This window comes from Gasterosteus aculeatus, chromosome 4, assembly GCF_964276395.1.
Source record: "Gasterosteus aculeatus chromosome 4, fGasAcu3.hap1.1, whole genome shotgun sequence".
NCBI classification, from domain to species: Eukaryota; Metazoa; Chordata; class Actinopteri; order Perciformes; family Gasterosteidae; genus Gasterosteus; species Gasterosteus aculeatus.
The window spans coordinates 32491746-32506296 of NC_135691.1; the positions used below are offsets into that span (position 1 = coordinate 32491746).

The 14551-nt window shown below is 45.5% G+C and overlaps 1 protein-coding gene across 7 annotated transcripts in view; it reads right to left on the reverse strand.

The window, feature by feature from the left end:
- anks1b (ankyrin repeat and sterile alpha motif domain containing 1B) overlaps positions 1–14551 on the reverse strand; it is a 115132-nt gene that overhangs the window by 40046 nt on the left and 60535 nt on the right. For all 7 annotated transcript variants that reach the window (XM_078100368.1, XM_078100365.1, XM_078100369.1 and 4 more), the window contains one exon: positions 8228–8414. In XM_078100368.1, the coding sequence (XP_077956494.1) occupies positions 8228–8414 (187 nt within the window). The remainder of the gene's footprint in view (positions 1–8227; positions 8415–14551) is intronic.

Genomic DNA, 14551 nt, shown 5'->3' on the forward strand with positions numbered 1-14551 from the left:
TTACAACCTCCACCCCAGCGCCGACCGTTCCGTTCGCCGGTCGGACCGTCAGTGTCATCCCCCCCGTCGGCCATAATGGTCTGGCCCGCGTTCGGTCGAGGTGGGCTGCATCTGGCCCGTACCTGACTTGAGTTTGAGACCCCTGGTCTAGACGGAGAGAAATAACAGAGGCCGAGCTGAAAGTTACATGAACGTGCGCTTCAGGTAGAGATTTAGAGAAAAAAACAACTAACGTCAGATCAACATCAGGGGGAAAATATTGTGGCGGCATAATTTGTCTCAAACTTTTTCAGGTAACATTCATTTCTTCATTTTCCCGTCAAACAGACCTCACGGCTGTACATTATTTATCCCTTCCTGATCCAACAGTTTGCTCCGCATGACGGTCCTCTGGGTGTGTGTGTGTGTGTGTGTCTTACCGTGGCCTTTATAGCAAGTGCAGCTGAAACCAAAGAACATTCATACTGTTCACACACTCCTCTCCTACTTTTTCCACTGAAACGCAGCCAACGTATGAACGCAAGAGTCCGGCGGTGAAACAGCGGCTGAATCGCGCCGCATTCCTGCATTTTTCTTGCGAAACTAGTACGCAAACACACAGGCGCGAGTAGCGACACGCAGCAGCTCGGCTGATGCTCATCTCGACACAAACAACCGCTGTGATGTGTGTGTGTGTGTGTCTCAATACCAGGCGGCGAATCAACCCTCATCTTCTGAAGGATCATAAATCACGAGTGACAGGCCGAGAACAACACCGTGATCTCATCTCCACATCTCTTCATAGAGAGAAAACCCTCAGAATGCACCTCCCCTGGGGAGTCCAGCCGTTCAAGATGCCTCCAGCGGCCGTGTCCCAATTCAACGACAATGACTGGATAGGCTGCGTTTTCTGCACTTGAGTACCGTAAGTATGCACACTAGGTCAGCATGATTTATGATTAGCTGCACATCATGAGACTGAAGACATAACACATAAATCTGACCATGAAAAGCTTTTCATAAAGAATTAGAAGAACAAAAAAACAAAAAAAACACGTATTGACTCAGTGGAAGTCCCTTTTCCTTTCTGAGTGCTCTCTCTGTTGTACAATGATTGGAAAAGCCGTCATTAGCGTCACATTAAAACACGTGTTTACGTTCAAGTCACGTCGCCCTCTGGTGGTTTTAGTCATTGTGACTCAAGCAGGTCTTTTCTTTTTTGCCTCCAACTAAACCAAAGGCCCTTAATGGGGAACAGACACAATGACAAGAAACATGACACATGAGTACACAACAACAACAACACAAAAACACACCGTTGAATGGAGAGCCGATCTAAATAAAGAGTTTTAAGTGACCAGTTGGTGGTGAAAGTGGAGCTGGTACCGGGGGGTCGGAGGGGGGCGGCATGTAGAGGATGAAGAGGAGGGGACTGAGCGGCGAACCTTTTGGGACACCATTAAGAGACTGGGGCTGTGTGAGACTTTAGTGTATTGATACTGGTACACTATACTGCATTTAGCATAAAGTATGTACTGGCTACGGTTTTTGCAATTATGAGAAAAACAAATCAACGTGTTTTATTGATTTGTGGGAACAGCGAATGAGGTCAGAAACGATGCTCACAGCAGAAATGTCATCTTGTAATAGCAGGAAAACATGCAGGACTTTCAGGGGCAATAAGCTATTAAAAGGTGACCTCCATCAAAGGACATGCATCACTCTTATTACTTGCACTTGTTTTATTCTAAAGTTTCCTACGTTCGTTTTCTTTGTGCAATGCAAGACAGCGTTTATTATTAGATTTAATACCTTTCATTGGTCCTCCGTGAACACAGTCCATACCTAAAAACGATTCTCACCGGCTCACATTGGCCTCTAACGTAGGAGCTCCTCCAAAATAATGACCTCCATTTCCCCCCCGCAAGCAATCACTTACCAGAAGCAAGATTTAATTTCAGAGTAGCATCTTCATTTTAAATGAAGCCCTTCATACAAAATTGAAGTTCACAACAAGATGTCGTACTTGAAAAAGATAGAGAGGCGAATCCATGTACATACACACACATGTATGTATAAATACATACACACACATATATGTATATATATACATACATACATACATACATATCATTAACGAATGACTGGCACAAAGACAGAAGACAGAGCCAGCGGGAGGCAGGAGGGGGGAAATTAAAGCGCGGCGATACAGAGCCGAAGGTTAAATGTCAGAATGGGAGGGAAGAGGAAACTGGGGAGACGGGAGTGATGCTCGATCTGTTGCAGCAGAGACGTTCAATCCACACAGCAGCACTGCAGTCGTCTCCGAGTTGGATCCAGTTCGTATGTTTGGACAAAATGGTTCCAACAAAACCTCACTCATCGCGGGTGTTTTAATGCGGCCTTCTGTGTACTCAAGCCCAAACCGGCACGTTCTGGAACAGCGACCTCGGTGATAACGAAAGACTCCATCGAGAGTCGCAGCCAGCGAGGTCAGCATTTTTTGCCTAATCGGTCTCGCCGGCCTCCCTTGGTAGGAATATGTTTGGATTTCTTTTTAAATATCTGCCGTTTATCTTCAGCAGCCTCGACTACTGCAACATCAGTTTTGAATGCGCCAAAAGTCAGAAATCAAAGCTTGAACCACTGCATTTTATTTGAGTTAAACGCAGGACTATTTGTATCTCTCGCTGCACCGTAGCTGCCTTGGTATTTAGTATCTACCGTTAATTTGTTTGTACTTTGCACCTCACATGCATTAAAACGCTCCAATCTCACTTGTGTCTCTTTAAATTGCCAAATATATTTTCTAAATGACTTCCTGTCTTGACTTTGCCTTTCTCTTTCTCTTGAACGGTGCTTCACAGATAAAATACCTCACGCACCATCTCTCATACATTCTCCTCTGCGTGTGTGTGTGTGTGTGTGTGTGTGTGGTAGCATGAGGCGATGGGGGGGGGGGGCGCGATCCGAACATCTGATAGCTCCTCGGTCTCAGAGACAGTTATTAAAAACTACACAGTAATATCGGAGCTGTCAGTTGTGGCAGAAATTTCAGACTGAACCCTATTTCCTAAGCGCCTGGATAAATCACCTCGGGCGCGGAGCTAGCACCAGGTTAGCGCCGGGCTAACCAGCCAAACCCACGTCCTCACGCTCGGATTCACCGTGATGGGGAGAAATTCAAAGTCTGGGTTGTTGATTTGAGGAAATTACACGAGAGGCCCGTAAAAGTGTTGTTAAAAAGGTCACAATCATCGGCTAAGGTCATGAAACCCGACAGCGGAGCTAATGTCACACGCACAGGTGCAACTCCCCCGCCTCACCCGTGTGGGAGGCAGAGAGAGAGAGAGCGAGCAGCCCCATCTAGTAGCCTATTTCTGATCGCCGGTTAGTATGAACCCGTCCTTCAGGCTCACAGGGGGCCGTTCTCTAAATATTGAATTCACACCGTCACCCCCGGTTCAAGTACGCAGAGTATATTGCCACGGCAACCGGCTCATCTCCCGCGGTAACCCATTATTCAACCCTCCTGAAGTCAGCAGTGACGGAAGCGTCTCACGAGCGTCATTGAAATAAAATGACCATGTGTGTGCGTGTGTGTCTGCGTGTGTGAGACATGGCGGGACAGTGCGTGGGATACAATATAAGGTCACTGCTAATGAACTCTGTGTCTGGGATGCATGTACGTGCGTGTCTGTACGAGTCGTACTATTCACCCGAATTATCAAAACGTGCGTTTTCATTTTGTTTCCAGGTCGGATTTCAGTCCGGTCACATTAGTCCTTGACGAGGACAAAATGCCCTGAAGTCGTCATTTGCAGCATGACAAACAGGCCGCTACATGAGAGTCTCTGCCCTATTAAGCTGCACTTTATCATCCCAATCAGGGTCTTTCTATTCTCCTCGCCGACGAGTGCCTCTCTGCATCCCACTGAAACCTGCTGCTCTCCGTTCGGTTATTTTGGAACTTTAACTGCACGTCTTTGTCCGCCTCTTTTGTGTTCATGAGTCACCGTCACCTGCAGCCCGGCTAGCGGCTACGTGCGGCCGGGTTTAGGTCAGGTGGAGGTAAATGTTACCGTGCACAAGAACAATGCTGCAGATCGCATGTTAGCATCAACCCATTAGCCCTAAATAGAAAGTACTATTTGGTTGGTGAAACAAAGCAGGAAGCAGAACAAGTCGAATCAAACGCAGCGAAAACAAAGCCTTCCCGATCTTAACCCGTCGTGTGATCACAATTGCCTGAGGTGAAGAATAAATGAGCACACGGAACGTGTGATCAGATCTGTCCCACTCCATCATGAAACTATGGTGTTAATTAGAGCTGCGTCTCAGTTTGGAGAGGACATTTTACTACAAAGAACAGCAAAGTCTCGAGGCGCAAGACTCCGAAGCGACAAGGTGTCGGGGAGGTGTTGCTCCAGCTCGGCCGTGACTTTAACATACATGAGTAGGAAAGAGTGACACAGACAAAGTGATTAAACTGTAATAAGTATACGGAGGGCACATTCATGGGGAGATGCTATTCACACACACGTTTCTGTTCAGCAACGACTAAACATGGACAATAACAAGGGACGGTATCATTGGGCACTACTAGTTCGTTTCATGAATTTCATTCAACTTTAATGCTAAACTGGCCCAGACATGAAAATGTAAAATGCATAACAAAGACAGCTTGATTATGCGTGCGCGTGCGTGTGCGCATGAGTATTCCATTAACGCAGCAAACAAAGGCGCCGGTGACTCTGAATGTGACTTAGAGTTGCAGGCGAAGCGCGCGATGTTCGAGCAGACAGAAGAAGGTTGGAATCAGGCACCGGAGGTTTAAACGGACTTAAACACGTGGCCACACGCGGCGGTTAATCGCTGTGCCGTCTACGGCCCGTTAACCGGAGGAGCTCGCCGATCACTCCGCCTGCGAGATGAAACGTGAGACAAATTCATTGGCGATGGTCCTTTAGAAGCAAGAGTCCATACAGGAAACACATGTTCGGTTAGAATACTTGCAGTGAGTCTTCCTGCTCAACACTGCGGTTAAACCAGTGCGTCCTGAGGTATCTATACTGTGAAAACTACTCGATCACGAGTAGTGTCAACATGGTTTATAAATGAAAACAGCCACCTGCTGCTTCTGGAAACAATGACATGAAATATAGATGAAAGTTTTAGTTTGAAAAAGAACCAAACAAAGAGTCCAAAGTTGAAAAGCTATTTTACTTTAATTGCAATTAGCCAACGCTGTCAGGTAACACTTATTCAACCGACCCATCGGATAAAATGATAGTAATTACTGTGCAGCTTTAGATGTCATCTCTGCACAAAAACAACAGAGCGACAGATGTTGCTGTGAGAGAAGAAAACTTAAAAGCTTCCAGTTGAGTAAATACAATACTTGTTCCTCCCCGACTTGTCGCAGTGGGCTCTGCGGAGGAAGAGCGCGTCTGCAGCTGCGCCGCTTTTACACGAGCACCGCGTTTCACTTGCCACTCTGCGCCGAGGGAATATCTTCTCCAGCAATGTCCAACGTTACGTAAACCGCAGCTCTGCAGCTCTGCAGCAGCAGCGAAGGATCAGGTTATAAATAGGCCGCCTTTTCATCCAACTGCCCACGCAGGTGGCTGACACCTGCGTACTCTGCTGCAGGGCCGGACATTTGTTGTATAAATGTTGGGTTGGCGTTCGGAGAGAGAGAGAGAGAGAGAGAGAGAGAGAGAGAGAGACAGAGAGAGAGAGAGAGAGAGAGAGAGAGAGAGGAATGTTGTCAAGAACGAAGGAAGGAAGGAAGGAAGGACCTTTTATGGAGTGCTAGCGGGGGGGAAAAAGTGTTCCCTTCACTTTCTAGTCCTCATTTCGCTCTCCAACCCCCTTAAATCTCACATTGCAATTCTCTCCATCTTTCAGTTTTTTGTTCATCACCCCCCCCCCCACCAGCACCACCACCACGCGCACCATCTCCCTCTACCCCTGCGACGTTAGGCTCCCTCCCTCCCTCACCCACTCTCCTTTTCACTGGCATGCTTTGAATTCTGTGACTGTTGTATCCAAATATATATATATATATATATATATATATATATACACTCCCTGCTTCTCTCATCCTGTGTGTGTGTCTCTCTCACTGTGTAAGCCACTTGTTACCATGGCAACCACACAATGGGCCTTATAAGCTAATAAGGAAAGAGCGCCGGAGTGATGGGCAGAGTAGCAGAAGGAGGACAAAGGGGGGAATAAAAGGAACCAATTAAATGGAAAAATAAATGGCTGGTTGCTTTTGGGGCTTTTGGCGAGAAGAGCCAGGTAGAGACACACATATAGAGACAGACTATAGTGGACTTTTGACCCACTTTGACAAAACTGTGAATCACTCAAAGGAGATTCAATCTGAATGTTTCTTTGCGGGGAACAGGCGGGATGAGAGGACACAGTCCTTCAAAGTTCAAATCTCCATGAGATGAGACCACGATTTTGCTCACGCAAATATGATATATTTTTAAATGTTGCAGTGTACAGCGTTAATTAAGACAATTAAGAATTGATTTGCAAGTTTTACTGCCAGAGAAGGCTGGTCAGAATGTCATATGTTGAAACTACAAAGATGTAATAAAAATCGAAATACAACCAGCAGCTCTACTATCAACAGGTCGGATGCGTCTGTGGACTCATTTAATGATGATGTAAGCTCTTAAACAGTTACTGATCACTAGAATACAACTAGCAATAAAATACTGAAAAACAAATATTTTTGTGCCGTTGTGGCCGCAATTCAAATATAAATGTAGAGGCAGACAATTTCAATTTCAGCTCTCGCTGAAAAACTTTTTCTCACTGCGTGATGCCCGTTTGGATGTTTGGCTAGAAATTAAACCACATGATGTGTTTAACAGCTGCTGTGTTGCAATATATAAAAAAAGAAGTAATACAAAAAAAAGAGCGCTGCTTTGTGAAAAGTGCTCTCAAACGTTCATTTATAATAACAAAATGTGGGTGGGAATAATGTGATCACGGGTTTCCAAAATCTGGTCGGTAATTTGGTAATTAACTTCTCAAATCCGGGACATGACTCGTATCGTATCGTTGAAAGTCAAAACAAGGGCTTTCAACACCGAGATCAAGAACTGCTCCTCGGTCTCCGTCGGCCTGACATCAGTGAAAGGCCCACGACTCATTATGGAGGTCTGAGAGGGAAACAACACATTCCTGTTACATAGATGCCATGGCAACGCTCCAATGACAACAGTGGATGTAGACGTCTCGTTCAGCTTTTTTTGGGCTGAACCCAGGTGAGAGGGTGAAAGCATTCACAGCAACGTCACAGGCTAACTACCACCAAGTCGCCGCTTTGCCATGACAACAACTAATATCATCGTCATGGTAACGGATGAGGCGAGTGACCAGGAAGTGGTCCTGAAGAATAATACGTCATCGCAGGCCGGTATATTACTATATTGAAACATCTGCATCTAGGCGAGAAGACAGCTGCCCTAAGTGAAAATTCTTAAGATGGAACGCCGCAATATTGCATGGAATATTCCTTTTGGAGGAGGAAGTGCCAAACCCAGCGGGGGAGGTCTTCTAACCAGAGTCAGTGTTTCATCTGGTCCGACAGTTCATAGAGCATCTTTTGCAGAGTCCTTTTTTTCCTCCAAAAGAAAAGTGCTCATTTGTCCCCTAACACTAACCAATATGTTAGAGAAGACATTTTCCCTTAAAAAGAACTTTTAAAAGTCCCATATTCTTTGAATTTGAAGTATATTTTGTATTTAATACAATAATGTTTTTGATGATTAACAGAGAATTAACTAAGGCTGTTTTGACTAGCATTCTCTGCTAGCACTTAGCATACCAGCTATAGTTTATCTAACCCCAGTGTTCACTACGGCCTCTTGGCTCTGGTCTCACATGACACATGAGTAGAAATATGATTTGTATTTCCTGGGACATACATGAAACATTAAATACATGAAACTGAAATCCAACTTTAGCAGGTTGTGTTAACCTCTTGTTTCCTACCTTCCACTACCTGTCCACACACACTACGCCTGTTTGAGACACACAATAAAAGCACAATTCCACAGATCTTGAATATTCAGCACTGATCATCAATCCCGAGGTCTGATTTATTTGCTTTGCTTGGCGCAACATCAGCCCTTTTCATACCGACCAGGTATTTGTGTCCCAGGGGACGAGAGGTCGGGAGCAGAGTGCGATCCGGCAGTCTCCATTAATAACGCGTCCTTACCCGTCAGCTGACAGTCGTCGTTGGAGCCCGCCGAGTCCTCCTGGTTGGGGCTGAGCGGAGGGCTGGCGGGGGGGCTGGTGCTGAAGCTGGCGTAGCCCAGGGACGAGCTCACCTCGCTGGGCTCACAGCTGTGGTTGACCGGCCTCTGGACGTCCAGGGCCGAGGACAGAGAGGTGCGCTGCTTGGGCTGGAGACGAGACGGGGGGAACAAACCGTTACTAATATACTGTGTAATCTGATGAAATGCTCATTATTCTCCTTTTGTTTTTTTCTTTGACATTCTTATTTCATCAAGACATATTTGTTACATTTATTAATACAAGATATATATATATATATATATATATATATATATATATATATATATATATATATATATTATAGCAAGACTAAAATCATCCAGTCTTACAGAATGAGGCATTTGCAGCTCTCAACAACCTGTGGCTTCACTTCGCAAACAGCTCAGGCAGTCGAAACTACGCGTGCCCGAGTGCGTGCGTGCGTGTGTGTGTATGTTTGTGTGTTTGCGCGCGCAAGTCAGAACTTGTAAGAAGAGTGAATCGATACGTTGGCCCGTCGAGGCGAAATAACCTGCCGAAACACCTTCGTGAGATCTTCACACGTCACTCACGGCACAATTGCTGCTCCGCGCGACACGGCGGGCCGGCGGAGGGGTCCCGAGCGGAAATGAAAGCACGAGAGGACGAGACAACGCTCCTTTCCACTTGGGTGCACTGGAATCGGGCCCCGAAGGGTCTTAAAATTGACTCCCCCGAGCCGAGATGAAAAACAAGAGAGGAGCAAGTGCACGTGAGCAAAGGGCATGAAAAAATACGAGAGAATCAAAAAACAATGAAAACAGAAGAAATAAAAGTGAGCCTAGAACAAAAAGGAGGTACGGTGGAATAATGTGCTTTAGAGGAGGCGGCAGGTGTATTTTAACACCTTTGGACAGAGCTAGCTTTTACCCCATGACTCTAGACTTTGTGCCGAGCTAAGCTAATCGGGTGGCCGTGGCTTCATATTTAGTGACATGAAGGGGTCATTGACCTTCTCATCCAACTCCAAGCAAAAGAGCAAATAAAGGCAACATGCACATTAGCACACGCACACACATTGAAATATGTACGACAGGAAATGCAAACGCGGCGTAGCTGTGGCGGAGGCTTAGCGTTAACAATGCAAACGGGCAGCAGGCTAATGAACACGTCACGGCGGATTGGAGGGGGATTAATGAGCACAGACACACAAACGCGCACAGCGAGGCAGGTCCTCCGTGTCCCACTAGATCAAAGCCAAAGACATTGTCCCCGCTGGAACAGCCTCCCTGGGGGAAAACACGCCGTTTAACGCTTCGCAGACGCGCGTGCGTGTGTGTGCGTGCTAATAAATGACACCTCCATTAGCTTAAAAGTCTATTACGTCTCCTCGGACGAGGTGAGATGTGGTTCGCAGCTTAAGTTTGCCTGTGGGTGTTGGAAGGTGCTCATTTCAGTGTGTGCTAAATTACGAATAACAACACGATCAATTGCAATAGAATTATTGTGATTGAACAATGAGACACGTGGGGTTGTGAGACGAGGGCGCTCAGTGTTGATTGATAAAACTTGACAAGAAGTAGAATGTATTGTGCTAACCATCATAGCAATGCTAAAACAACCCAATTTATGTCAATACGGAGCGATTGTTATTTATACACAACTTTTTCTGTAAAAGTCACAGGCTCACTAATTTAGTAATTTAGCATTAGCAGGGGACCAAAGTGTAATTAAGAAAATCGTTTGTAGTTATCATAGTGGCTCTGTTCACTCAGAGAATGCAGTGCTGAGAATGGAGAACACACACGTTTTCACTTCTTTTCCATTGTTTGGTCTTTGCACCAAATAATAACACATTCACACAAAGTCACAAAACAATAACCTGAGGATGGCAGAGAACATCACCCATCAACCAGTAAAAAGCCCTAAAGCCAAAACAAAGGTTCCACTTGATCTCTAAAAACTAACTCAGGCACTTTCAGGTTGTTCTGGCTTCTACGTGCTGAATTCAGTTCCTTTTACTGGAGGTTTTCTGCACCTACGGCTTGTTTTGGGCTATTGTTCCAGCATAATATTAATCACCATCAGGAATGCCGTAAATTCTTTTTCCCCTGATAAATCTATAAAGGCATACAATCTGTGATGCTGTACATGAAACCATTAGAAAACTTCAGAAACTATAGCAGGGCATGTCAATAGGACTTCAAGTGCAACACAAGAGCTGGTGGAACTGTTGGCCATCATGTCCTGGTGGAACATCTTCTGGCCTGGAAGAGGCTGGGGAGATTAATTTTGAGGAAGCAGGTGAATCGGGTAACCATGAGGTTTTTCTCCAGCAGTTCCCACCAAACCCAGAACTTCATGCTCCGTCACGGAGCACATCCACTCATGGAAGAGAAAATGTTATGCATGCAACACCTCAAATGCATTTAATTAAAATGTGAGCCACTAGAACTTTCCAGTATATCATAGACACCGTGCATAGAATTATTCCTGCACCCCATTTTGTATGCAGATTTTGCATCAGAACTGCCATCTCCTTCTTTTTTTGTTCATTCTTAGCAATTGCCACACCCAAACGAGTGCAAATAGAGAAGCGATAATAAGTGTGTAACAGAGAGGATCGGGCAGTGCTGCTAGGCGACAGACCCTGTCACGCATCACAGTTACTTTCAGTAATTGTACCGTGGTTTCGAAATGTTAGCAGACAGGTCCATCTTTAAAAAAACGCATTTGAGGATCAGCACAAATGTGAAGCGATCCGCAAATATAAATTGTAATTTATTTATGTGTGCATTTGTGAATCGAATACATTTGCAACTATGGAGCCTGATCTGACCCCACAGGAAACTGCTCACGACTCGCAGAGGAAAGCTTTTAACGCCGGAGGCAGTTCAATTAGCTGTGGGGGCGACCCAGGTCTCTCGTCCGGGGCCACTGGCATTCTGCGGCCTGGCAAAGCAACCAAAGTTCTCCTGGTGCTCGCAGAAACCTCCAGATGGAACGCCGAGAGAGAGAGAGAGAGAGAGAGAAATCCTTTTGTCCTCATCCTCCCGCTGCCCTCCTTTCTCACCGTCCCTCTTCGAACATCATCACTGCTCGTTCATTGATCGCGTGTGCGGCAGCCTGCAGTACGAGAGGGCGTCTAATAAAAGAGCTGCTACAAACGCTGTCATATTGCACCCGTGTAGTCGCGCGCAGACCCGAGCGAATATTAACTGACTGCAGCAACACTGGCAGTGTGGGATCACGGAGTGACTGCGTGTGTTCAACACACAAACCCCAGCAGCCAAAGGATTGATGGGATTAATGAGCTCTAAATGCTAAAGTCATTAGTGCTCCTGCTTCCTCCAATGGAGCTACAGTTAAAGGCTGAGGAACAACAGCCGTCTAACGGCGGTGCAGCTTGATAAGATGTTTTTCTCATTGCAATATATTGCTAATATTAATTTATGAATTTAATGATTTTTGTTTTTTGGCCATAACAACTTAATTAGTAAAAAATAAGCTCAGTGAGGCTGCAACACTGGTATTTGTGCGTGATAAATACGTTCAACAGTCATGTGAATTTAACCCCCGGCTGCGCTCCTCCTAATTTAGAGAAAGTATACATAGATATCTATAGATATAGATATATGAGAGAGAGGGAGATATATCTAGAGCCTTTTTGTTATTGTCTCAATCCAATTACTATAATTACGCTGTCGTCTCAAAATCACTCCAAGCGGACGTTAAAATTACACACATCACCTCCAAGTTCACGAGATCTGCGTCGGTCAAAGCAAACAATCTCAACGGGACGACGCGCGGACCAACGAGTTTGCACGCGGTTGACCTTCCTTTAAGAGTACGCCGACCTGCGATTTGGGGAGTCAACAGAATAAGTGGTACAGTTTGGTCGAGAAGCTCCTCAGCGTTTGTTGCATCCTTAAAGCCGTTACACACTCTGCTGTGTGACCGCCGCTCTACATGCTGCACACACACACACACACACACACACACACACACACACACACACACACACACACACACACACACACAGGGAAGTAGGACACCGAGCCAGTGGGTGTGACACCGATCCCGGTTCTTCTTTTCTTTCCCTCCTCCCGTCTCTTTGGATCCGTTTGATTATTCCTTCACTGTGTGATCGAGGGCGGCACGGTGGCGTGGTGGTTAGCACTGTTGCCTCACAGCAAGAAGGTCCTGGGTTCGATTCCACCCAGTGGCCTTTCTGTGTGGAGTCTGCATGTTCTCCCCGTGTCTGCGTGGGTTCTCTCCGGGTTCTCCGGCTTCCTCCCACAGTCCAAAGACATGCTCTGGGGATCAGGTAAATTGGGGACTTTAAATTGCCCGTAGATGTGTGAATGTGAGTGTGAATGGTTGTGTGTCTCTGTGTTGCCCTGCGATTGGCTGGCGACCAATCCAGGGTGTACCCTGTCTATCGCCCGAAGTTGGCTGGGATGGACTCCAGCCCCCCCGCGACCCTGTGTGCAGGATAAGCGGTTTGACAATGGATGGATGGATGTGTGATCGAGAGCTGGCGGAGATTAAACGTGTCCGGCTGACAGTCTGAAGACAAGAAGCCGGCGACGAATGAAGAAAAAACAAACCCCCGAAGAACTCGGGGTCGACGTCGCCGGCGAGCTCTCTGCACGACTTCCCCAAGCGATGGCGTGTTTTCGTTTGTCAGCGAGCGGCTCGAGGTCGAGCTGAATAATTACATTCAAACCCGGATTTAAGGAGCAGAATTACACTTTTAAATGTACAGCTGCAGCGTTGGGGAGCAGGAGGAGGTTGGATGTAACAAAGTCACACAACAGGCTTCAAAAATGCTTTTAGAATGATGCCAATCGGGGAATATAAAACTATACTTATGAGTCTTAATGAATGAGATTTATTGAACTGTCAAATGACTTATGAATGAATGATAATAAATTGTTATAATATCACTGCACATTATCAAACTGTCAGTGGGTAAATTTGCTAATTTAAATTTCAATAAATGTTCAAAATGTACGTTAAAGAGTCGAATTCGACTAAAACGACACTTTAAATGTGAAACCAAAGGATAAAACTGAGCTACATTGTTCAAAATGACCTTTATGCATGAGTAGATAAGGGAATAATACTGAACAGAAATAGCACAAATGAGTATTAGATGAAGGAATGAAAACAAAGGCGAGTGTATTGTGCACATTACAGCCGATCGTGGATATTTTTTCAATATCTTGGTCCCAAAAGAAAATCAGATGAATCAGTCAATTTTGTCCAAGGCTACCGATCTATTTCTAGATGTGATTTAATGCGGAGTTACGTAACGGTTTGAAAGACGGCAGCACGTCGCTGATCAAATCCCCCCCCAACACCGTATGACCACCGCAAAATGAAATCCATACGCTCGACCTGAATATTGCAATAACAACAAGGTCCCCACAGCGGCCTCTGTGCGCGCGGCGTGGAGTCGTGTGTGTGTGTGTGTGTGTGTGTGTGTGTGTGTGTGTGTTTGACGTACAGGATGAAATGATGAAATTGCCAGCAGGAAGAACTCAAATGAAATAAAATTAATTCCAGGGAATTAATTAGACGCCGTGAATTGAAACTCCGGTGCTCCTTGATTATCTGCGCTTTGGGCTGAGCGGCTCCCACCGCACACACTAACCAGTGTAGTTAGTTAGACCAGTGAGGGGGGAGGACGGGAGATAAGGAAACAAGGGAGGAAAGGAACATGGCAAGGTAAGATTCAGGGTCCGGTGAAAATGGGATTTGTCTTTTTTTGTCTCATTGTGAGGACGAAAACGTTTTATTTAGAATGAGGAGGAAGCACCTGAGATCGATTGGTAAGATAATTGTCTCACTCACTTTTGAACTTACAAGTTTAGAATAAACCGTCACACCGAGCTGCCTGTTACCGTCTTCCTGTTGACAGAGGGGGAAGTACTGAATCAATCCGTCTTCGCTAATGAGGATGATTTAATGTTGCATTTGAATTTCTGAATGTTGATTGGAAGTTATCACTGATCAGTGGCACATTATTAATCGGCTCTGCTGCTGTTGTACAAGGTCGCACAAGCAGAGACACTGAGTTTTATAACAAACTTTAGTTCTGATTGAAGATTAAATGCATATTTAAATCGACATATAAAGTTTTCTATTTTGATCTCAGCAGGAGCTTCACTGACGTTTGACAGTCTCAATGCGGTTCAGCTTAGATGCTGTTTACTCACATGATCATCGTCTAGTTAAAAATGCACCTGTTAAAGAGAAATGTTTTAGTGTAAGTAACCGC